The sequence below is a fragment of the Taudactylus pleione genome, unplaced genomic scaffold (genome assembly GCF_031769625.1).
Source record: "Taudactylus pleione unplaced genomic scaffold, aTauple2 ptg000704l, whole genome shotgun sequence".
Classification (NCBI taxonomy): Eukaryota; Metazoa; Chordata; class Amphibia; order Anura; family Myobatrachidae; genus Taudactylus; species Taudactylus pleione.
The window spans coordinates 823,483-847,361 of record NW_028285106.1 but is presented as its reverse complement, the minus strand read 5'-3'; the positions used below and the strand labels follow the sequence as shown (position 1 = coordinate 847,361).

Sequence of the window (23,879 nt, the reverse complement as noted above, 5' to 3'; positions counted from 1 at the left end):
GACCATCGCGACCATCGGGCTTGCGACAAGACCCTTGTGGTAGGGTCTCGTCTGCTGCAAGCCCTGGAGTGCTTTTGGCTCTATCAGAGCCAAAATCACTCCCACTGACATGACTTGTGATGTCAGTGGGGCCGGCCCCAGACGGTAGGCATTCCCATGTGAATGCCTCCGTCTAGCCAGCCACGCCCCCGGCACGCCCACCAAAGGGGGCGTGCTGTCACTCACCATCGACAGCACGCCCCCTTTGTAGCGAGACCCATAGCGACCGCTTGCCCATCGCTATCTGGGTCTTGCGCATGCGCACGACAGAGCCGGGTCCGTCGTGCGCATGCGCACTGGCCCAACATCAACCCGCTTGCGAGCGCTCGCGAGCAGGTCTGAATCAGGCCCATAGATTGTAAGCTCCACTGGGGCCGAGACTGATGTGAATGGCCAAATATTCTCTCTGTAATGCGCTGCGGAATTTGTGGGCGCTATATAAATAACTGGCAATAAATAAGTGCTAATCTGTGTTCTCTGACAAATGCCCTTTTGCTATTCTTGCAGACGACCTCACCTAATTCCTTTTTCTGCAGTAATGTTGCCGCCCCGTACAATACGCCTATCTGTGTTACAGAGGGGCTGTGGCATTTCAGCTGTTTATTTTTCCCCAGCCACAAATCCTTCCACACTTGTGGTTTTACATACATGTTACCTGTGGTTGTAATAGTACCGAACCGCAACCGTTGTTACTAGTGTTACGGTACCCACTAGTGTTCTTACTAGCGTTACATTCTGGTTTTCCTAAGTATCTTCTATTTATTTATTTTGCCTTACTGTTAGATGCTTACCGTAAGCTTAAGATGCTAGTTACAGATGCAGGTCATACACCTGTGTATGAAATGTTTTTTTTTTTTTTTTTTTTAAACTGGGTGAAAAAATAAACAAACCCCATTTAGGGCTGTATTCAATAAGAGGCAAAAAGCTGTGATCTGTGATGAGCGCCATGTTTTCACCTGTTTTGAGGCAAAGTTTTCGTCTACTTGCACAATGCGTGCTCCTGCTTTTCGCACCATTCAATTTCAAAACGGGTGATAACGCAGGTGTGCGAATGGCGAAACTAGCGAAAAGGACTTTTTTTGGGGGAAATCAGTTTGTATCCCCTAAAAAGCCTAACTGACTGAATCAATATAGAAGTGTATTAATAGCCCTAATAAAAGTAATTAGGGATCATAAGGGTTCTGAACAGAGGGCCTGATTCAGAGCCAGACGCTCTGAACGAGCGCCCGCTCTGAATTAGGGCGTTTTTTTTGTTTTTTTTAATAGTGCGGCCACCCACAGCTTATGCGAACGTCCATGATGGTCGCGACCATCGGGCTTGCAACGAGACCCTTGCAGTAGGGTCTCGTTGCCGCAAGCCCTGGAGTGCTTTTGGCTCTATCAAAGCCAAAAGCACTCCCACTGACATCACTAGTGATGTCAGTGGGGCCGCCTCCGTCTGGGCAGCCACGCCCCCGCAACGCCCACCAAAGGGGGCGTGCTGTCACTCACCATCGACAGCATGCCCCCTGTGGTGCGAGACCCATGCATGCGCACTTGGCCAACATCGACCCGCTTGAGCGCTCGCGAGCGGGTCTGAATTGGGCCGAGAGTCCCCACTTTTTTAGCCCACAATAGGGATTTAGCACATCTTTTTCTCCTGCCTCTGGGTGGAGAAACTTTTTTTTCGCCTGTTCATGCCTATGGAGTTTTCGCCTAGGCGAAAACATCCTGGAATTGAATTAGGTGATACTTTGATACCCTTTTTTTTTTTTTTTTAGGGTTTAGAAAGTTTTGGTCCTCATGTAGACATGTGCCATGTCAGCATTTTTTGGCATTGGCCATGTTGACACTGATGAAATGCCGACATGCTGAATGGGTCCTAAGTCAGTGCGGCAAACACTTGCCGCCTGTCAGCTCAGGGGCGGGATGCACAAAACGGAAAATGCCGTAAAACCCCTATTTACCACATTTTCCGTATGCAGCAATCTCCTGGCCGCCGGGCTGCGATGCGGAGGGTAACGCCAGCTTTAGCTGACATTACCCTATAGAAGCCTATGGGCTTCTACCGCATCGCGCTGCTATGAGGGATCCGATCGGATACCTCCCAGCATGCACTGCGGCCGCTGCGTCACTCTGCACATGCGCAGATGGACTCCCGGGTCATAAACTCAGAAGTCCGCGGCGCAGGGCAGATCGCAAAGGACAACTCTTATCGGAAGAGCTGTCCTTTGTGCTGCTGATCGCATATGTTAGTGCATATGCGATCAGTACATATGTGGTGACTGGCAGTAACTATTAGTGCATCCCGCCCCAGGTGGTGCAGTGGTGTCTTTTTAAGGGGTCTATTTACTAAGCTGTGTTAGGAGATAAAGTGAATGGAGGTAAGGTACCAGCCAATCTGCTCCTAACTGTCATTTTTCAAACACAGCCTGTGACATGGCAGTTAAGAGCTGATTGGCTGGCACCTTACCTCCGTTCACTTTTTCTCCATCCAAGGCTTAGTAAATAGACCCCTAGGTCCAGCGGTGTCAGGTGATGCGGAGTTCCAGTCCACTTACTGCTTTCCTGCGGCCTAAACCTAATATCGCACAGTATGTCGGCCATTGTGAACATGTTGATCTTCTGCAGCTGTCGACATGTCCCATGTTCAAATTTCAGCAATGTCGACACCGGTTTTTATTCTGTCCCCATGTTCACCTTTTTCCATGTCTACATTCTTTTGTTTTACTCACAAGCCCCCTGCGTTCATGTTCCGGTGAGCGGCAGAATAGTATCTGAATAATGTGACTGGAATGTCGCTCTGCTGGTTGTTCAACCATCACACGGATATCTGGTTGCCATGGACAACGCCTTCTTTTTATAGTGTTAACTGGAAAACCATCAACGCCCCCTACTGTGTTTCATTTTCTCTTATTATGGATATATAAAGGCCCCCACACACTCTACGTTTTTTTTTTTTGTTTGTTTGTTTTTTTTAAAACTATTTGGCCATTTTCAACCGACAAATGGAATGACAAATCGATTAAAAAACGTCGCGTGTGGCCATAACTATGCCGATGCGCGCTCCCGCGGTCGCTGATCGATTGAACCTGCAGAAAGATATAGACCCATCGTTCACTATTTTGGCACGCGTGGTTCCGTGTGTATGCATAATGAACGATGCGATGGACGATATGTTGTCACTTTTCCTGGTCACTCCCCTCCACTATTTTGTGCCAACATCGTGAGGTTGTTTGCTGCAAACGATATATCGTTAATGACCCATCTATCGTTACAGCGTTTGTACAATCGTTCCATGTGTAGGCACATTGTGTACAGGAATTCAAGGGAAATCGCAAACGAGATTGGATTGTTTACAAATCGTACCGCGTGTAGGCCACTTAACTGTGCGTCTGTGCTATTAATGCCGCGCGGGTGGGAAAGGACCGTGTGAATTGGTCATAGACTAGGACTTCCATGTTTTCAGTAGAGATTGGAGGTAATGTACAAAGCGCACTGTTTGCGCAGCGCTGGAGGCCTTGTGTTTGCACTAGCACATCTGGCGCACATACACAGTGCTAGGCGCTCCCGTATGCGGTATGTATCCGGCGTGACTTTGCACAGAGCATGCTCAGAAACTGGTTCAGCTAGAACATGTTAGCCACATTTGCGCTATCGGTGGGGGATGTAAGCAAGGAATACTCCTGTTTGGAGAAACGTACGTAGGGCCTTATTTAGCACGGATTGCGCGGCTGCGTTCGCACGCACCCACTAGCTGCAAAAATATGCTAATGAGTGCAATCGCACAGCAACCGCAGCGCTATACCAAGACGCCCATCACTGTATAAAGCCGCCCACTTCCCATGACACATCCGCAAGTCAGCAAAAACATTAGTAACATCGGAACCATGCGCACAGATGTGGGTGACCTGACCCTGCCGCACAAGCTGCTAAACTTCCTGTCACCATCTAGACCTCTGCAATCACAGGGGCTTAATTATGCACGCCCCTTGTAACGGCGTTCAACGCACAGGCACCCCTGCGTTCCGATGACACCCCCAAATGGTCACTTCCTGTCAATCATTATGAAGTGGGAATGCGGCCTGTTCGCACGCACTGTGATGCATGCGCATAGCACAAAAATTGACCGACTTCGTGCGAACGCAGCCTTGCGAACCAACCTGAATCAGGACGGGTGCAAGTTGCACATTGAAGATGAACTGTGAACATGCAGACAGGGTCACAGCTAGAGATGTGCACAGCATATGGCCGACTATACGCATTTGTTCCTTGTCATCTTTTGAGCACTATGTACCCGATATCCTGCCAACTCTGTATCTGGCCCCTAGTCTCCGCCTTCAGGAGACCTTTCTGCAAATTGCGCCTGGGAGTCGGGGGGGGGGGGGGGGGTGGAGGCTTCAGAGCTGATGCTAAGGTCGGTCTGTGGAAAGGAGATCACACGGCCAGGTATGCTCCTCCCCATTTTTTTCTCCTCTTTGAATAAACTTGCAGCATAAATGAATATCGGGTGTTGGCTGCAAAACTAGACACAGCCATTCCGCGCTCAACATTTTCCTGTTATTGACCTTGGAGAGAGAATGGGGGAGATGTACTAAGCCGTGATAAAGTGGAGAGAGAAAGTACCAACCAATCAGCTCCTAACAGTCACTTTACAGGCGGTGTTGGAAAAATGACAGGTACTTTATCTCTCTCTCCAAGGCTTGGTACATCTCCCCCATAAACCGATGGCGAAGTATACGATTTTTCCCTTTGTTCTTTCCTGGATTCCTCCTGTGTGCTTTTCAGCAGCATCTTTCCATCATCCAGACAACCTGTTCTCTATATTATATACAGTTGTATCAACAGACTAACTGCGTGGTATCCAATGGCAACTCCACCTGACTGGCGTAATGGCTGCAGTAGCGCACTGACAGACAGAATCCAGACCATGCAATGTGTTTAATTATACTGTCGGTGACTTACACCCTGATTTTCCTGAGTATTTTAGAAAAGGTCACAAGAGGAAGAGGAGTGTACAAAATAAAATTGCTGTGTATACCGTCTGCTATTGGCTCCGTGGTAATAAGTTAGTTATAGTATTCTTCTGTCGCAGGTCCAGTACATATCAGTCTCTTGGCGTTGATGTGACGGTCCGGTACACTCAGGGGAGTTGGTCCGGGACTCTGGGGAAAGATGTCGCTCGTGTACCAAAGGGAGTGAATGCTTCGTTTGTAATCAACATCGCCTCGATTCTGGAGTCTGAAAGCTTCTTTATGCCCAAAATCAACTGGCAAGGGATTCTGGGACTGGCGTACAGCGCTTTGGCCAAAGTAAGGTTCATACTCTATAACTGAACGTAATCATATGCTTTACTGCACAGGATGTATTATATGGTAAGGTCCTTTCTACTCTCCTTAGAACAAGGATGAGGGGGAATTTTTGGGGTATCGTTCAAGCTGAATCCTTACTACAAAACTATTAATCTTCCAATATTAAATGGTTTTATTGGAGTTCTTCACAATGTACTGAGCTGACTTGTACATGACCTCCTACATCTTTTAGTACATTGCTCTTTTATGGTCTTTAACAGCTTCTATGTTTTAAAGAAACTTTTGTTGTACTTTGCCATAAATATGACGGTGCTTATAACTCAGTTTAATTAGATCCAATATAGGGACCCAAGCAGATCCGTCTTGTACCAGGAGCAACAAAGATGAACAACTCTGCTTGGTTGATGCAAAGAATTGCTAAAACAAGTATCAAGGATCAAGTACAAATTTCTGTAGTGTAAATTAGTCTATAGATGCTGTCTTTAAGGTTGGCAGCCTTTTCTGAGTACGGTGCATTATGTGCAGGTAAATACAAGGAATCTGTATGAAATACCGCCGGCCGGATTCCCGGCATCGGCAGGCCGACAGAAGCAGAGTTCCCGGCAGCGGAAGCCCGACAGCGCTGGAAATTCCGATCGTCGCTAAGTAAGTATAAACTAACCCAACCTAACCCTCCTTAGGGGTGCCTAACCTCCCCCCCGCCCAAGTGCCTAACCTTAACCCCACCCTCCCTTCCCCGCTGCCTAACCCTAAACCCCCGCCCCCTGGGGTGCCTAACCCTCCCTCCCAGGGGGTTGCCTAATCCCAAGGCCCCCCCGGGAGTCCCAACCCCCCCCCCCCCCCCACCGCGCGGCTGTCCGCTTGCGGCGCCCGGCATCCCTTCGATCGGGATGCTGGGCACCTATCTCCTGGCGTCGGGAAAATTTCAGGCGTCTACATCTAGACGCCCGGCATTTCACCCTCGCCGGGATATGACAGTCGGGAAGCGGGCTGTCTGTATTAAGGCAGCAGGTTTCCCGATTGCATCCCGAATACAATGTATACTGGGGGTTATAATGCTTATAATGGAATTTGTAGATCTTAGTCTAAAGGTGTGTATCCACTAACAGACAGAGGAACGAAAGTGCGATTACAACATTGTAATCGTACAGTAGTTTCTCGTAATGTGCAGTGCCAACACTGAACGATATGTCACCCATCCCTGAACATGCTCAATCTGTCGTTATCGGCAAATTGTCCAGCACTTGTGCTTCTCCTTACTTTATTTTCATCTACTTCTTACTCACCACTAGGGCACCTAATACTTGGTGCTTATGCTCTGTTACTTATGTGGGTGTTATGGCCACCAATGTATCAATGTATATTATCCATGTCCTTGTCCTTCATCGTATTGTATCTTACTGTAAGGCGCTGCGGAACACTTGTGGCGCCATATAAATAAATAATAATAATAATGTTCAGGCGATGTTCAATGCATTTTCGGCATTAGAACATTTCATTGGCCAGAACTGCTGTTGGGTTGTGTAATGCAAGTTTGCCCTCTTCTGGCAAAAAGTGGCAGTGCATGCTCTTACATTTACATACGCCTATGTACACAGGACGTGTTTCTATGTGCAGCTTTCTTATCTCTGTGCCAATCCCTCAGTATACTGTACCTCGGACATACTGGCACCACACCCACAAATGCCTTCTGTCACCACTTTCCTAGATAGTAGCAGGAAACGAAACTTTTACCATGGAAACTTTCGTGTTGGGGCCTACCCCTCATTAAACCTAATTGGCTACAGATGTGTCCTCGTACACCTATCGGAGCCATATGGAGTGAGACGCCTGGCGCGATTACCATGCTGTGCACTTTTTTTACCCGATCTGGAATCTGTGCCGACCCATGACCCATTCTCTGAGGCTTAAACCGGCTGAAGACTGTCAGTGATTGAGTCTGTTGCTGTTTGGGGGCCTGGGAGGGGGCGGCAGCAGCCTCCGTTACCCGAAAAGGAGGTGTGTCGCCACCCCACAATTTTTGTAACTTCTAGCTTCAAATTGTCAGCCACAAATTCAACTTTGGGGTATGATGACTATTGTACAGCAAATAATTACAAACCAGTGAAATTCTCTATTAGGTCCTTGAACTGCTTAATCATTTTGGATCAGCTCTACAGTAAAGGCTTAAGCTGGCCACACACTAGACCAACTTACATCCAACCAGCCAACTTGTTGATTGGTTGGAATGAAAATCTGGTAACGTATGGGAGTAACTGATGATCAGCAATTTACTCCTAAATGTCAGAAAATAGATGAAAATGGTCGTTCAGACAAGTTTGTTAAATGTTTGATCTAAACTATTTGTTCAAACAACAGTTTTGGTCCATTTTCCAGCGTTTGGGAGCAAATTGCTGATTGGTTGGAATGAAAATCTGGTAAGGAATACAATCGACTAGTTGGCTGGTTGGACAGATAATCTTTAGATGTGTGGCCAGCTTTAGTCTCACCACCCTACAATCACCCTTACAGCACAATATGTATATTACAATTAGTGTGTGTGTGTTATTTTTGTCCATTCACGTAGGTGCTAGTGACTTAGATGTGCCTCAGGCATGGAACTTGTTCCTAGTGAACCGAGCAGCGTGTGACTGAGGTGGGAGGTTTAGTTGTTGCATTTGATTTTTTTTACATACAAATGTGTCCTCGTACACCTCAATACGCCATGCGGCACAAAACACCTGGCGAGAGTGAGCCTCCAAGTCCCGTGCGACTCTGCTGTTTGCGTCTTGCATCTTTTATTTGCCCGGTAATGCATCTTCGTCGCAATCTGTTGCGACAAACCTTCAGGAGCCTGCACTGATTAATTTTATATGCGACACTTGTATATCTGTGTGCAACTTTGTTTGTATAATACCCCTTTTACACCAGAGCAAAAACCTGGGTTTTTGCTGGGTATACCCAGGTCGCAGCTCAGTGTAAAAGGGTCCCTGAAAAATAACCCAGGTCAAGTGACCCAGCAATCCAACCCAGGTAGCTACCAGGGTTGGACCCAGGATGGACCAGGGTAATGGCGCAGTGTAAACGGTGCAACCCGGGTTATCTGACCTGGGTCATGCCTAAAATGAGCTGATTGGTGGTTGTGGGGCATTCACCTCCCACTTTTTATGATCTCACAGGTTTAGCAGGGCAGACCTGTGTTCAGTGTGAACAGGGCTGACCTGGGAGTAACCCAGATCGAAGGTGCAGTGTAAATGGGTTTAACCTGGGTCTGACCAGGGTTGGAACCATGTCCAAAAACCCAGGTGGGACCTGGGTTTTAGGTGGAAAAGAGGTATTACAAACACAACGGAAGGTGAAAATAAAGCTGCGGCCGCTGCTTTGTAGCAAATTGTATGAGATTCAGACTCCATTGCGCTTTTGGCCAAAAGACGTGAGAGAGGCGCTCAGTGCACGCACGGGACCTGGTGTGCGGAGGAGGACTGGTTAGCGAAACTCCAACAATAGTGGATGAGGACAACGCTGTATAGATAAAGTTGTGATCTTACACCAAGCACTATGTAATAATACTCCATTATTCCATGTTCCTACTGTCATACTATAAAGGTCCAGTATTAAAAAAAAAAAAAATGATCACAAACATTTACTAATAAAGAAAAATAAAGGTATTCTATATGGCAGAGGTCCCAAGCCTCCACCATTACTGTCCAAATTTTAATAATATCCATGCTTGAGTTCAGACAGTTAAATCAAGTACTAATTACATCACCTGTGCTCAAGGATGGATAGCCTTAAAACGTGGACTGTAATGGCGTTTGGGAACTTCTGGTCTATGGTATTTTTAAAATAACAAAATCTTTTTTTTTTTTTTCTTCTGTCCTCACAGCCTTCAAGCTCTGTAGAAACTTTCTTTGATTCCCTGGTAGAACAAGAGCGTATTCCGAATATCTTCTCCATGCAGATGTGTGGGGCTGGTCTTCCTACCACCGGCGCCGGCATTAACGGAGGCAGCCTTGTAAGTGCGTCCTGCGTTCTGTCTTCATCAGAGCTTGGTCACCGCCACGTATGTTTTGGGAAACCTAATGCTATTTGCAGAATAATTCCTAGAAGAACTTCTGCGTGTATATATGTGTGTGTGTGTATGTATGTATGTATGTGTGTGTGTATATATATATATATATATATATATATATATATATATATATATATATATATATATATATATATATATATATATATATATATATATATTTGTAAATGGTCTCATAGGGTTTTTCCGCCGTTCGGCAAGTGTTCATGGCTTTGTAAATCTCCTCCTGTGACTTTTACTAAATATATTACTCTACTTTTATCTCTATGGCTTAGTTGTGGGCGTTCTCACCAAGGCCTTTCCGTGTCCTCTTTGGCAGGATGCTGCTGACCTCTGGTCTGAGTATTAAATACACAAAAAGGATCATTTTTAGGAATAACTTATTTTCATATATATTTTCTAGAAATAGAGAGAAGGTAGATCTGTATGTATGAGTGCTGTATTGACAGAGTCATGGTAAATTTATGAAACTATTTTAACAATGAGTGCACCATTACTGTAACTAGCAAATTAACTGGGAAAAAAAAGACTCTATCTATCTATCTCTATCCCAATCTCCTTCCCCGTATAGGAAATAAATATCCTGCGTGCCCTTGTATAAAATCAGGTAGAATGTCATGGAAATGCCCAGTCCAGCAAATCGCACACTGCACTGCAGTTTGCTAAATAAATACTTTACTTCAACGTTTCGAGGCTTGCACACCTCGTCCTCAGGAAGAAAAAAGACATACAAACACTGACACCTCACCTTATAGCCCCACCGAGAGAGTGAACAGGTACACAGCAGCTGCGCCCGGGTGCACGAGAGATGTGGCGCGTCCCTATGACTTCATGATTTTATTTCCAGGCGGTTGTTATGGTAATCTAGCGCGTTTCCCTGACTGTGTGAGATAAAAGGAAAAGAAAGATAAGTATAGGATAAAACATGAATAAATACAGGTAAAGATCGTTACAATTGAAACTACATATAAAAAGCGGTATGGAATAAATAATGCTCAATTATAGAAAACTTAGATCATTACCAAAATTAGTATATAGGGCTTGACTTCAATTAACTTAGAGCTCCATGCAATGCACTCATTTAACCCTCGTGGGGATACCGTATCTAGTCTGAAGATCCAAGAAGGTTCCAATTTGGTCAGTGCTTTAAAAAAAAAACTCCTCAAAAAGCTCGGAGTGTGTTATAAAACTTCTGTGTCTTATCCGTTCTGTGGAATGTAGTGTAATCCTGCTGGAGGTACTAGTAGGTGTTACGGGTATCTTACACTCCCTTAGTAATGACCGCTCTCCAGTAGGGGATAATTAAACGTCCTGTTTGTACTTCCTAACCTAAGGAGTTGATTGATTTACTCGCAACTGTGAATAAGTTGCTGCCGGACTCGCAGATTTTTATTCTGAACCACATAGATCTGCTTACAAAGATTCTCAATGTCCTGGGGCAAGATGGGGTCGCAAGGGGGGCGAGTTGCAGAGCCGTTGGCGGTGGCCCTACGCCATTACAAAAGCAACTCTCACCCTCCTTGAATCTAATTGAATTGACCCCTAACGGTAACCTGTATGATTATATTGCTCAGAGGTAATATTCGGTAACTGCAGAGCCCCAGCACTCTCTTCACTTCAGGCCGTTTACATAAGGCATAAATCTGCTGGTCCCTGATGCGGTCATGCACGTCTGCTCGAAGAGTGGTATATTAATATGGCGCCACAAATCCACAGATAACTGGTGTGCCTGCACTTAATCCAGGATCAGAGTTCTAATGTTGTTTTTCCAACAAGGGCGCTTGTGCCAATAGACACAATGTAATACTGTCACTTCTTCTCATTTCTTAGTGTTACATATATATTCTTTGTCTCCAGCGTATCATTAATATCTATTTGGTATGTAATGTATAGTGTCACCTGCAGTAAGTTCTCTTGTATAACATAAGTGCTGCTGCGTTCCAAACACATGCAATTGTTGGAAATGATGTGTGCGCAGGTGTTGGTACTGCAGAGTTATGTAGGCACACACCAGCGGGTGACTCAAACAAATGAGCAGCCCAGTTACTTAACCAGTGGTGTTTGTTGAGAGATAGCAGGTACTGCCGTACTCACTGTTACATGCACACTGGTGCTGGAGCAGAGCTTGAGTGGAGTTCTGTATAGCTCACCAGCCGATGAGTGTATGCTGCAAATGGGTAGTGGTGCAGGGATGCTGGAACAGCTTTATAGCAGGTAATAACCAGGTCTCTCATAGGAGGTAAGTAGGAGATTTCTGTCTCCCACCATGTCACTCTACACACTAAAGACAAGATGGCCCTTGCACATGGTAAGTATTGAGCTTGGCAGCCATCTTGGGACAGGCCATGAAGCCTCCCTGAAGGGACAGGAAGACTGTAGCCTGCACGGTAGCTCACTCCTTTCAACAATCGTCAGTACAGTAAAAAGTACTTTGATGTGTGTTAATGATTGTTACAAATCAAGTCTTGTATACGTTTCTTTTATTGGGTTCCTGAATGGACAGGTTCACTTACATGTTGCCATATTGTAACAGGAAGTTAAGGGAGCAAACTGAATTGATATGTTTAGTGTAGTTTTAACCAAAATCTTTCCATTACCTGATGAAAGAGGCAATATAACCTTATATTAAAAAGAATATATAAACCTTACTACGCATTTCGCCTTGTTGGACTTCATCAGGGGTATGGTCTTGAATCAAGCACTGGGTTTTTATAGGCTCAAAACATATGAACTCTCAGTCCATGAGACTGCGTTGTGTATGTAACAATTTGCTAACTAATCTTCAGTAATTGACATACAGGATAGCCAATGAAATCGGTTTATCACTCTAACGAATCTGCTTTTAACCAATTACTAATATTTCTGGTTCTTAGTTAAGTACACTATAACTATTGGTACAGCCCACAAAATGGTAGCCTCCATGCTAGGCAACAGATACACTTTCCAAGTATTCAGTATTGTAGTAGGCCCCTGTCCAGTGGAATTTCCCTTTCCTTTACAGGAGACGGCTGACGCGTTTCGCCTAGTTACCAAACTAATAAAATGAGTAAATGAGATTTGTGTACAGATGAGTTTTGATGTATTTTTGCCTTTCTCTTCCAGGTCATGGGTGGCATTGAGCCGAGTTTATACACGGGTGATATCTGGTACACCCCTATCACAGAGGAGTGGTATTATCAAGTGGAAGTCCTCAAGATTGAAGTTGGCGATGTAACCTTAAGCCTGGACTGCAAAGAGGTAATTGCAATATTTCCTGGCCCGTGGAGAGGAGGCGGCCTTTTTAAAAAAAAAAAAAAAAAAAAAATGAACTAAAAATAATTCCTACTGGAGGCTCTGTCCCAGGGCTGTAAGTAGAGATGTGTACGTGGCGTGCGGAGCCCCATGGGCGGCACCGCAGCTTACTCTTGTACCCTGCAGAGTGTATCCAATTATATCTGTTTTCCAGTTCAACGCAGATAAAGCCATTGTGGACAGCGGTACCACCCTCCTGCGCCTTCCGGACAAGGTCTTCAGCGCTTTGGTGGAAGCCATTGTTCAGACGTCTTTGGTGAGTCACTTACAGCTGGGGGTACTCCTGTGTACATGATGGGCATAGGTAGTGGCAGCTGCGCCTTCGTGCGTGCACTCCGTAGAACGTGTGCGCTGTAAGAGGTATTAGGGATTTTCGCTCACGCACTGTAAGAAGAAATTCGCTTCACTTTGTGAACCTCTGTATTGTGTGCGACTTGCAGTCAGGCCCGTAGGGTGATTTTTGGTCACTTACTGTATTGAAATGAAGAAAATTTTTATTGGACTCAACTAGAGAAAGTGATCGCCAAAAATAATATATATATATTTTTTTTGTGCATCTTGATTTCTTTCCATGTTTTTGCTTTTCTTTATTTTTACACAAATAAAATGACACTTCCAGGCATGGCCATAACACATATAAACTTTACTTAACGCAGTTTTATTTTGTTAACAGCCATAGTTTTCCCTGAGGTAATTTTTGGAAATGGCTGCAATGGCAAGGTCGGGCCTGGGGAGCTCCCTGTAACCATTGCCTCATTGTTTGCTGTTCTGGACAGAGAAATCCCAGGACAAAGGGCTGTGTATGTTCTCTCCTTTGTCAAACAGAAATGTAAAATGCAGAATGTGATAATCTGGAGCCGATTTCTCCACCCGGCTCAGGGCTGCGCGGAGATTACATTTTATTTTTAGATTTCTTCCCGCCCACTGATAAGTTTATTTTTATTGAAAAAAAATATATACGTGTATATATATAATATTTTATTATACACAGATCCAGTAAGCGGCACTCAGGGGTTTAGGAAACATGACAGACAACAGCCTTTGTGTCTGTTTATGAAACATTTTTCTTTTTTTTGTTACTGCTGTGTGGTGGTTATGGATACTAGGGGGTATATTTACTAAGTTGCGGGTTTTTAGAAGTGGTTTTGTTGCCCATAGCAACCAATCAGATTCTAGCTATTACCTTCTAGAAGGTGCTAGATGAATGTTAAGTAGAATCTGATTGGTTGCTATGGGCAACAAAACCACTTCTAAAAACCCGCACCTTAGTAAATATACCCCTAGGTATCCATGTAAACTTTTCTACCTCTTTGAAGCATTTACTCCTTTTCAGAAAATTGCAGAGTAATAAAATCTTTCTCCATGTCAGACCCACAGACTTGAGCTGGTAGCCAGGAAGCATTGTTTCAGCAGACTAAAGGCCCTGACATTACTGCACAATATTTTTAACGATTTGGCCGATTCCGACACATCGGAACGACAAATCGTTAAAAATGTGTAGTGTAATATCAGGTGATGTGCCTGACTATCCCATGCAGGGCTATGTGGGGGGAGGGCCTGCTAATTGGGCGGTCGGGCACCGGATTGCCCCGTGTGGGATATGTCGGCCTGTCAGCGTTGGAATCGTCTGCAACATAGCTGGGTACACAATCGTTTAGTGCAGAGGTTCCCAAACGAGGTCCTCAAGGCTCCCCAACAGTTCACCTTTTAGAGATATCCCTGGACCGCGCTTGGGAACCTCTGGCTTAGTGTGTATCCAGCTTTAAAGGTCCTCATACGTCATCAATCCGAAAACCACAATTTCACGATTTGTTGCCTGATTTAACTATTTAGTATTGGCTGATTGTTACCATACACTAGCAATCTATAGCCCTAATTGATCTGTGAAATCCAACATGTTGGACAACCTGATTTGGGGATTGCGATAACTTTTTGATCGCAATTGTCAATTGGGGAAGCGCATACGTTGGCGATTTATTGGGACAATCGTCACCAAATTGCCCCATTCCATGGCATATGTATGGGGACCTTTAGCTACAGCTTGGAATGAATGAATAACTTGCAGATGAGTCCTTATACATCTAGTCTAAATACGCCATGTAGCACGAGATGCCCGATGCGAGGGAGCCGCCAGGTTTTCATGGGATCGAGTATGTATACGAAGCACAACAAAACTTGACTGCATCGTGGCACTTTGTGTACGACAGGCTCTAAATCTATATACAGATATATACAAGTCTCACATATCAAAGTAATCAGCGCAGTCTCCTGGTGGGTCCTAGCTGCATTGTATTATGAATAAATAGCATTTTCATCAGGAAAAGACTCAAAAAAGATGCCCGGCTTTGCCGTACTTGGCGCACCGAGCGGGGCTGTTGGGTGCGCTTGCAGCAGTGATGTATGAGGACATATCTGCAACCTGTCTCCTACACTGGAGGCATTTTATCAGCTGAGCCAACATTCAATAAAATGCAGCTTATCCGTGACCCCACTGTGGCATGTGAAAATATACATACACTAGACCAGTGGACTTTATGGACTTTAATCTGCTAATAAATAAATGCCTGAGGGGTCTATTTACTAAGCCGTGTTAGGAGACAGAATGAAAAGTGATAAGGTGCCAGCCAATCAGCTCCTAACTGTCATCTAACAGGCTGTGTTTGAAAAATGACAGTTGGGAGCTGATTGGCTGGCACCTTATCACTTTTCACTCTGTCTCCTAACACTGCTTAGTAAATGGACCCGATTCTTTCTTGGTTACAGTCCTATAACTAGTGAGTATTTTTGTCCTACAATCTCTTTTTAAGATGAGGAGACCTTGCCAAAGACTCGGTCAGGTGCAGGAGTACAGGTGTAGACATTAGTGTCTGATCACCTGTAATACTGATCTCTTGCCGCTGAGACACAGGGGAACCTGCATAAAGCATGGCCAGCACATGGAGGTTGCGTAAGGCTAATAATGACCGTCTCGCCATTCGCAGATTGTCCTCGGACTCCTCAAGGTCTCCTTTGGTTGATAATGAATACTGTACAGTCCGGTCTGGTTTTGTTGTACTTTCTGTAGCAAATCTTTCATAAATAGGGACTCCGGTTTTTACGTTTTAATCAGAAGCCATATAAATCTCAAAGAGGACTTTTTCCTGGTGTTTTATGGTTAATTCAGGCAAAGTCCAAAATTGCCAGATATGGTCCCACTGCAGCGTCCGGGATTTTCCTCGCTCTCCACAACTTACCTGATCGTCATCAGCGTCCTACCTCCGTGGCTCCATTATCCATAGGAACCAGACGTTCCCTAAGGCCTTCCTTGCATCCGTCCCACATGCTTCTCATATCATCCTCTATATGGCGGCACAAAGGGGTCCACGGCGCCTTACAAAGTACAGAGACAGTATGAACAAAACAAGATGAAAGTCACTTGCAGTACAGAACACTGTAGGACACGGATTATAAACCTTGCAGCAGCGATAATACCCGAGGGAAAGGTGCGGCTGTAGGTAGTGGGGAGGAGATGATGGTATAAGTGAGGGAAGGAGAAGCACATGATGGAAGAGGGCCCCTCAGGTCTACGGTACCACTGCAGTCAGCGGTGGTGATATCACACAAAGCAAATGTGCAGGTTCTAGATCAATGACGCAAGTCCCGTAATTGTGGGGTAGCTGTACGGAGATGGGGATTGGGGGAGAACAGCACTGTGATGCCAGCAAAGCACACGAAGGTTCCCCTAATTATACAGTGTATATATAATGTCCGTGAAATGAAGAGATCTAGCTCATTGCATTTAAGTAATATACTAAAAAAGTAAAACGCGTCATTCTTGTTTTTCTCCAACACTAACATTTAAACTTTTTTTTTTTTTTTTTGCGAATCTTCACAATGGTTTCAGTCATTGAAGAACAACATTTTAAATATCTCCAATAAGATGTTTTTGTATAACTCCGCGAACACAGGGCGCATGCAGCCAAGCGTCAAAGTCATTGATCCCAACGCACATTGGCTGTATACTCTGGCGTTTTTCAACCACGTCTGACTTTTCCTTTCCCATAGATCCAGAATTTCAATAATGAATTCTGGACCGGATCGCAGCTGGCGTGTTGGGAGAAGACTGAAGAGCCGTGGGTCTACTTCCCCGACCTGTCAATCTACCTGCGAGACGTGAACTCCAGCATGTCCTTCCGCCTGACCGTGAAGCCGCAGGTAGGTGCTCCTGTCTCTGCCGCTGCAATAGCCATAAGGCTGTTCCTTACTAATCCTCTTCCACGTTACCTGTGGTCTCATTGGGTGTCGCACGCACAGGGGCTTGGCTGCTGTTCCTTGCACCCAGTGATCCCTCTTCTAATCCCTGTGGATCTGCGGTTGCAGCACATCAGATAAAATGTAGAATGTTATCGGCTCATCTAGACTACGAAGGCTTCAGGAAGTCTTCCTGGGTGCATGTAAAGCCGGGCGGGGGGGGGCCTGTACTGTACTGTACTGTGCTCAGTGTGTGATTACACCGCGTACCTCTGCAGGCTGTGTTACAGTTGTGTATCCGTGGCTTTGTATCCGTGGAAACCGTGTACACAAAAACAATGTGACCCTTTCTCCAAGAACAACCTTTGTACTGTGACATGTGATGAAAATAGTGGGTTTTTTTTTTTTTTCTTTCCTTTTACAAATTAACCCTTCTGTGAAAAAGTAATAACAAATGTGTGTGTGTGTGTGTACAGTATATATGTGTGTACAGTATATATGTGTGTATATATGTGGCGTGTAGTATGAAATATTGACAAAGACATGTCAATATTTTGACTGTCAACAGTATGCATATCCATACCTCCCAACTTTTGTTGAGGATTCGGGACTACCGCGCGCCATAAGCGCGTGCACCCAAAAAGGGGCGTGGCCTGATGGCACGCCCCCATTCACATCACTAAGGGGCGTGCCCAGCATCTCCTCTGAGATACTGGGCTGCCCCCAGGCTTCCCCCTGTCCTGTGAATAGATGCTATGTGCACAGCATCTATTCTCGCTCTGCATACCCGCTGCTCTGCTATGCAGAGCAGTGGAGTATGCTTCCCCCAACCCCCCCCCCCACCGCAGGACACTGCGGCCCGCGGGTGGGACAGCGGGACAGTCCCAGAAAAACAGGACTGTCCCGCTGAATGCGGGACAGTGGGGAGGTAAGCATATCGGCAGCGTTTTCGAGTGCTTCATGCCTAACCCTAACATGGACTGTCGACAATGTGGATGGCGACCCCTTCACTGTCAACATCCAGACCAAGTTGACATAATGACTACATACGTGTGTGAGTGTGTGTGTAAAATAAAATATTTGTAGATCTATTTATACTTAGTGTGTATATCCCCCACACTTGCCTTGTTTGCTCCCTATAGTTGTACATCCAGTCCGTGCTGACGTTCCGCGAGGACTTGAATTGTTATCGCTTCGGCATCTCGTCCTCTCCCAACGCTCTGGTGATTGGAGCCACAGTCATGGAAGGGTTCTACGTCATCTTCGACAGAGCTGAGCGCAGGATCGGGTTTGCTGCCAGCAGCTGCGCAGGTGAGAGGCCGAGGAAGACTTTATTGAATCATTTATAAAGTGTATACGATGGTCCCGCTTTGTATAAGGCTGGTCTACTCTTCTATTCTTAGTGTCTGTTATTAGAGCTTTCATATTTCAGTGGCGTCACTACTTGGGCGCAGCCGTCTGTGCCTGGCTCCGTATAAACTAGGCTTCTGCTTCTGGGCCTCTTTAATCAACGAGTTTTATCATTCGCAACGAGTGCGTATGATAACTGTGCTGCAGCCAATCCGCTCCCAACTGTCATCTGTTTGAAAGATGAGAGTTGGGAGCTGATTGGCTGGAGCACCATTTATCATACACAGCGAGTTTGATCACTCGTTGTAAATGATAACTCTTTGATAAATGAGACCCTCAATCGGCTGCAAGTGGGCATCTTGGTCCTTGCCACAGGTTTATGCCAGGGAAGAGCTTTGTAGCAGCATTCGCATAAGGACGCGGCCACATTAATTATGCAAATAAGACTCGCATTTTGAGCAAAAAGAGGTGCTCGGTATGACTTGGGCCACAGTGTAATTGGACACCTCATTAGCTGGGTATAATTTGAGCAGGGTGCTGTATTGTATTTTAGAAACATGTTGCCCATAAATAACTGGTAAAGCCCAGAGCACAGGTATGTGGTGAGGATGCATCTGACATACAGCAAAGGAGGAATTCTTAGGTGCAGCTGGTGAGAAAATGGGGACTGTTCCTGGTACAGATCTGTGAAAGGTGGGGACTGTTCCTGGTACAGATCTGTGAAAGGTGGGGACTGTTCCTGGTACAGATCTGTGAAAGGTGGGGACTGTTCCTGGTACAGATCTGTGAAAGGTGGGGACTGTTCCTGGTACAGATCTGTGAAAGGTGGGGACTGTTCCTGGTACAGATCTGTGAAAGGTGGGCACTGTTCCTGGTACAGATCTGTGAAAGGTGGGCACTGTTCCTGGTACAGATCTGTGAAAGGTGGGGACTGTTCCTGGTACAGCTCTGTGAAAGGTGGGGACTGTTCCTTGTACAGATCTGTGAAAGGTGGGGACTGTTCTTGGTACAGATCTGTGAAAGGGGGACTGTTCTTAGTACAGGTCTGTGAAAGGTGGGGACTGTTCCTGGTACAGGTTTGTGAAAGGTGGGGACTGTTCTTAGTACAGGTCTGTGAAAGGTGGGGACTGTTCTTAGTACAGGTCTGTGAAAGGTGGGGACTGTTCTTAGTACAGGTCTGTGAAAGGTGGGGACTGTTCCTGGTACAGGTCTGTGAAAGGTGGGGACTGTTCCTGGTACAGGTCTGTGAAAGGTGGGGACTGTTCCTGGTACAGGTCTGTGAAAGGTGGGGACTGTTCCTGGTACAGGTCTGTGAAAGGTGGGGACTGTTTCTGGTACAGGTCTGTGAAAGGTGGGGACTGTTTCTGGTACAGGTCTGTGAAAGGTGGGGACTGTTTCTGGTACAGGTCTGTGGAAGGTGGGGACTGTTTCTGGTACAGATCTGTGAAAGGTGGGGACTGTTTCTGGTACAGATCTGTGAAAGGTGGGGACTGTTCTTAGTACAGGTCTGTGAAAGGTGGGGACTGTTCTTAGTACAGGTCTGTGAAAGGTGGGGACTGTTCCTGGTACAGGTCTGTGAAAGGTGGGGACTGTTCCTGGTACAGGTCTGTGAAAGGTGGGGACTGTTCCTGGTACAGGTCTGTGAAAGGTGGGGACTGTTTCTGGTACAGGTCTGTGAAAGGTGGGGACTGTTTCTGGTACAGGTCTGTGAAAGGTGGGGACTGTTTCTGGTACAGGTCTGTGAAAGGTGGGGACTGTTCCTGGAAATTAGAGACTGTTGGCGGCTGCGGTCTTGAGATCTTTCCGCCAGGAACTAGGTAACGGACTTGCTTGACTGCCATCATCTTTACAACAGCAACTTTATTACTTGTTAATGTTTAACGACACTTATTTGGCATAGAGCCTGTGAGTGTGTCGCTCTGGCTCGGAATCCCGCATAGGGGTGTCACTCCTCTGTGTGTGACCGAAATGTTTGTGAAGTGACAGGAACAGTCAATAATAATGATGCATTGTTGACTTTGACTAAGTGACTTCAGTGCGTCCGTTATGTCAGAACGTACAAAGCTCCGCATAGTGTGCTGGGTACTGAGGCTCTCTCCATTCTGCTCGGCTGGGTGAGGTAACACGTCCTTGTAACCTCTGCAGATCCTGTAGGAATGTTTCCCAGCACTGTAAATGGGCCTGGAAGACTCGTGATTTATATTTGTCATTGTGTTACTTATCGGTTCAGTAGTTAATTAGGATTAGAGAGCGATTTAGTGGTGATAGTAAAAGTTGCAGGACGGTTTCTGCAAACCAATACAAATTGCTTTGTTCTTCATTTGCCTTTTATTTTTAAGCCATATACTTGTATCTGAGCTGTTGAAGCTCGGAAGGGAAACCATTGTAATTAGTAAAACTTTCACAAGGGGAAATTAAATTAGTTATCGGAAGGCGAAGTGCTCCCAACTCCTAAGAGTTTGTTTAGTATAGCCATTATGAAGCTGCCCCTTACAGAATGACTAGGTTATAGTGCACAATTTAATTTATTTTTTTCCCCAAGGACCCCCTCCTCGTGTATGTTGTGATGAATTGTGTCTAACACCTAACGCTACACAGGACCTCATTCGCTCAGATCACCTCGGTTTCCCAATTTCGGGATGCCTCTTCCTCATGCCCCAGACTGCATAATAATGCTCTGCAGTCACATGATCTGTTCCTGTTAAAATACTCATTTAAATGAACCCCCTTCACAATGGGATGCACCTGTCCCCTTCCCCACTGTTGAGGACAGACTATTATTGGACCTAGCGTCTGCCGGCTCTCGCAGCAGGTTATAATTACTTGATTGAAAAGATTTGGGAGAGACGGTCTAGAACTTCCCAGCACCCTGAAAAGAAACCTCAAGTAAAGGAATTCTCCTCTCTATATATAGGTTTACTGTGATGATCTGGAAAAGCTGTAGCTGGCCAGCAAGTGGTTAATGGTAATAAATTGCTAGCAAATTCTTTCACCTTGTGATGTGGTGACATCTAGTGGATAGCTTAAGTATTGCACAACTTACTTGATAAATAGGCCTCTTGGTAAAATAAAAAGGCCCAATAAATAATTCTGTTCATAAAATATACGGAAAGTGCTGTTTCCTCAGGTTTAAGGGCAGATTAGGTATCCCTTAAATGTACTAAGATAGAAAGCAGGAGATATTTGTAATTTTTTTTATATGCAATGTTCATTTAAAATTGATTACTTTTTGTTGAAAAATATTCTCCTTGGAAGATTGAGAACCATAGAACACATTTGTAAGGTTGAGTTTGTTGTGTCTCGAGGCTGCAGATCGTGAAGAGGGCCATTTTGTCGGTGAAGCGGCTAGCCTTGAGAGTGCCTCAGGTGGTTCATCTTGCAAAATGGCCGCCTCTGCTGGTTCACTGTAGCATGTAGTGGCCATCATTTAAAATGTGTTCAGTTTATATTTTTTGACCGTTTGCTTATGGCAGCAGACACATTGAAACTGCAGCAGTCTTGGCAATCATTTTGTACATGGTTTTTAATATGCCTTTCCGTAATTCTTTCTCCAGAAGTAAATGGCGTGAGTGTCTCTGAGATCTCCGGCCCCTTCGGTACTTCGGATGTCGCCAGCAACTGCATAACCACCAACCCCCTCAGAGAACCGATCATGTGGATTATATCTTACACGCTCATGTCCTTCTGTGGCATCGTCCTGCTGGTGCTCGTGGTTTTGCTGCTTCTTCCCAACAGACCTCACCGCGATGACCCTGAGCATGTCAATGATGAGTCCTCTTTGGTTCGCCATCGTTGGAAATGATCTTCCGGGCCTCCCCATAGCCGGTGCGAGCTCCAGACCAGCATGACGGGACCAAACTTGGTGTTATTTCACACGCAGGCTCGTTCTTTACCGTATTTTATTGAACTGAATGGAACACAGTCACAACTTAAAGGCCAATTGCGCAAGTGTGGAATTCTCTTTATAACTTATTGCCTCTCCGTTCCATTCCAAAATACACTAATGCGGCAGTGTCTTAATATACTACTGTACTGACGATCTTCCTCCAGCAGGATGCCCTGTATGTATTGCTGTTAAAATGTTGGCTTCTTATATTCACTTTATTTTTTTTTTTGTTTCTTGAAGGCCATAGGCAAAGACCACTCAGCTGACCTGGTTACATCGGAGCCGTGGGAGCTCCGGATTGTTACATTTATATGCACTTATGCTGTGAAACTCAGGCTGCGGTGTCTCCTCTTTTCATTCCGGATAGACTGCATTTCTTTTTTTTTTTTTTGTATCTGTAATATGTGACACAGAATTATCTATTAATCTAATATCACTCCCTGATAAACTCGTGTTATAAATGCAATTAATGCTAAAGAAAGTGATCTCCTGTAACATTTTGTATGTTCTTTTAATATTCTATCTTGGGGTTATAAATTTTTTAGATTACCACCAACTAGACTTGCTGATATTGGTAGTCAAGTTATTTAATCCTCTGTCTTTCAGTTTTGCTGCTTGACATACAGATTACTAAATGATGTCCAAGAGTTTACATCTATCTAAGTTTTTGCATCATGGTGCAAACTTGCTGTGTTCTGCAGATAATCTTATTGCATTATTTTGGGGATAAATATCAGGACATAAGTGTTGTACAATATCAAACAAATGGATGTGTTTAAACAAATGTGCCGTTATATTGTATCTTCCATTTTTAAAATTCCTGCATTAATTATAGGGAATTAGGCATCAGCTCTCATGAATGCGATGTTATGTGGTCTCAGCGCAGGACGGCTGACGCTGCCCTCTGGTTGTGCTACCGGTCAGCTCCCGTCTAGGCTGTGGTCAAAGTTGTAGTCCAATAACTTTTTGCAGTTTAGGTACGAAACAGATTAGGTGTAACGCTTTTCTCGCTGCTCAGGTGCCCCATTCGGACAGTGATATATGAATTTCCTTATTTACCAAGGTGGCACACTGGAGACATTTGAGATGCCAATAACCACTTGGTTCCAAAATCTTTTTAATGTTATGTTCTGGGGTTTTTCTTTTGTACTTGTAGTTCTGTTTCCACAGCGATCTCTCCTGGATAATGTCTACTTTTCATTGTTGTAATTCTAAAACTTTAAACTGAATCTGAACACACAATTAAACCAAGATTTGTACCTGTGTTTCCAGCCTCATTATTTTTAGTATTTCCAAAGACCCACGGCTGTGATTCGTCGTGTGACTTTGTAAACCGTAGATATGGCGGCCGTGACTCTTTTGATAGTTTTATTTGATGTCTCTGTGTTCCTATTAAAGATGCACTGTCACCTAAAGCTGTGAAGGTTTGTTCACCACTTTTGAAGTAAGGGCTCGTGAGCAGGGGGGACCAATTGGAAAGCCGCAGTGTCCTGTGATTGCGGCTTCTCCCGCTCACAACCAAATTGACCCTTTAGTGTAAAAAAAAAAAATTTTACTTCTCAAAAAGAGACGCTGTATGGGCTTCAAATTTCCATTACACACTGCACTATTGATAAAGTTCTCCCCGACGAAACGCATTAATTTTCTAGCACTGCAGAGCAGCAAGGAGGAGAACCCACTGATGGCATATATACGGTAGCCCCTTCACCATGGACCCCGATCC

General features: G+C 45.0%; 1 protein-coding gene across 1 annotated transcript in view; it reads left to right on the top strand.

Moving 5' to 3' along the window:
• Positions 1 to 23,421, top strand: part of BACE2 (beta-secretase 2) — a 59,243-nt gene extending 35,822 nt beyond the window's left edge. Inside the window, exons 3-9 of the mRNA XM_088456441.1 lie at positions 5,114 to 5,330; positions 9,196 to 9,324; positions 12,502 to 12,636; positions 12,845 to 12,946; positions 16,735 to 16,884; positions 18,063 to 18,231; positions 21,825 to 23,421. Of these exons, the coding sequence (XP_088312567.1) occupies positions 5,114 to 5,330; positions 9,196 to 9,324; positions 12,502 to 12,636; positions 12,845 to 12,946; positions 16,735 to 16,884; positions 18,063 to 18,231; positions 21,825 to 22,072 (1,150 nt within the window). The 3' untranslated portion in view covers positions 22,073 to 23,421. The remainder of the gene's footprint in view (positions 1 to 5,113; positions 5,331 to 9,195; positions 9,325 to 12,501; positions 12,637 to 12,844; positions 12,947 to 16,734; positions 16,885 to 18,062; positions 18,232 to 21,824) is intronic.
• The last annotated feature ends 458 nt before the right edge of the window (positions 23,422 to 23,879 follow it).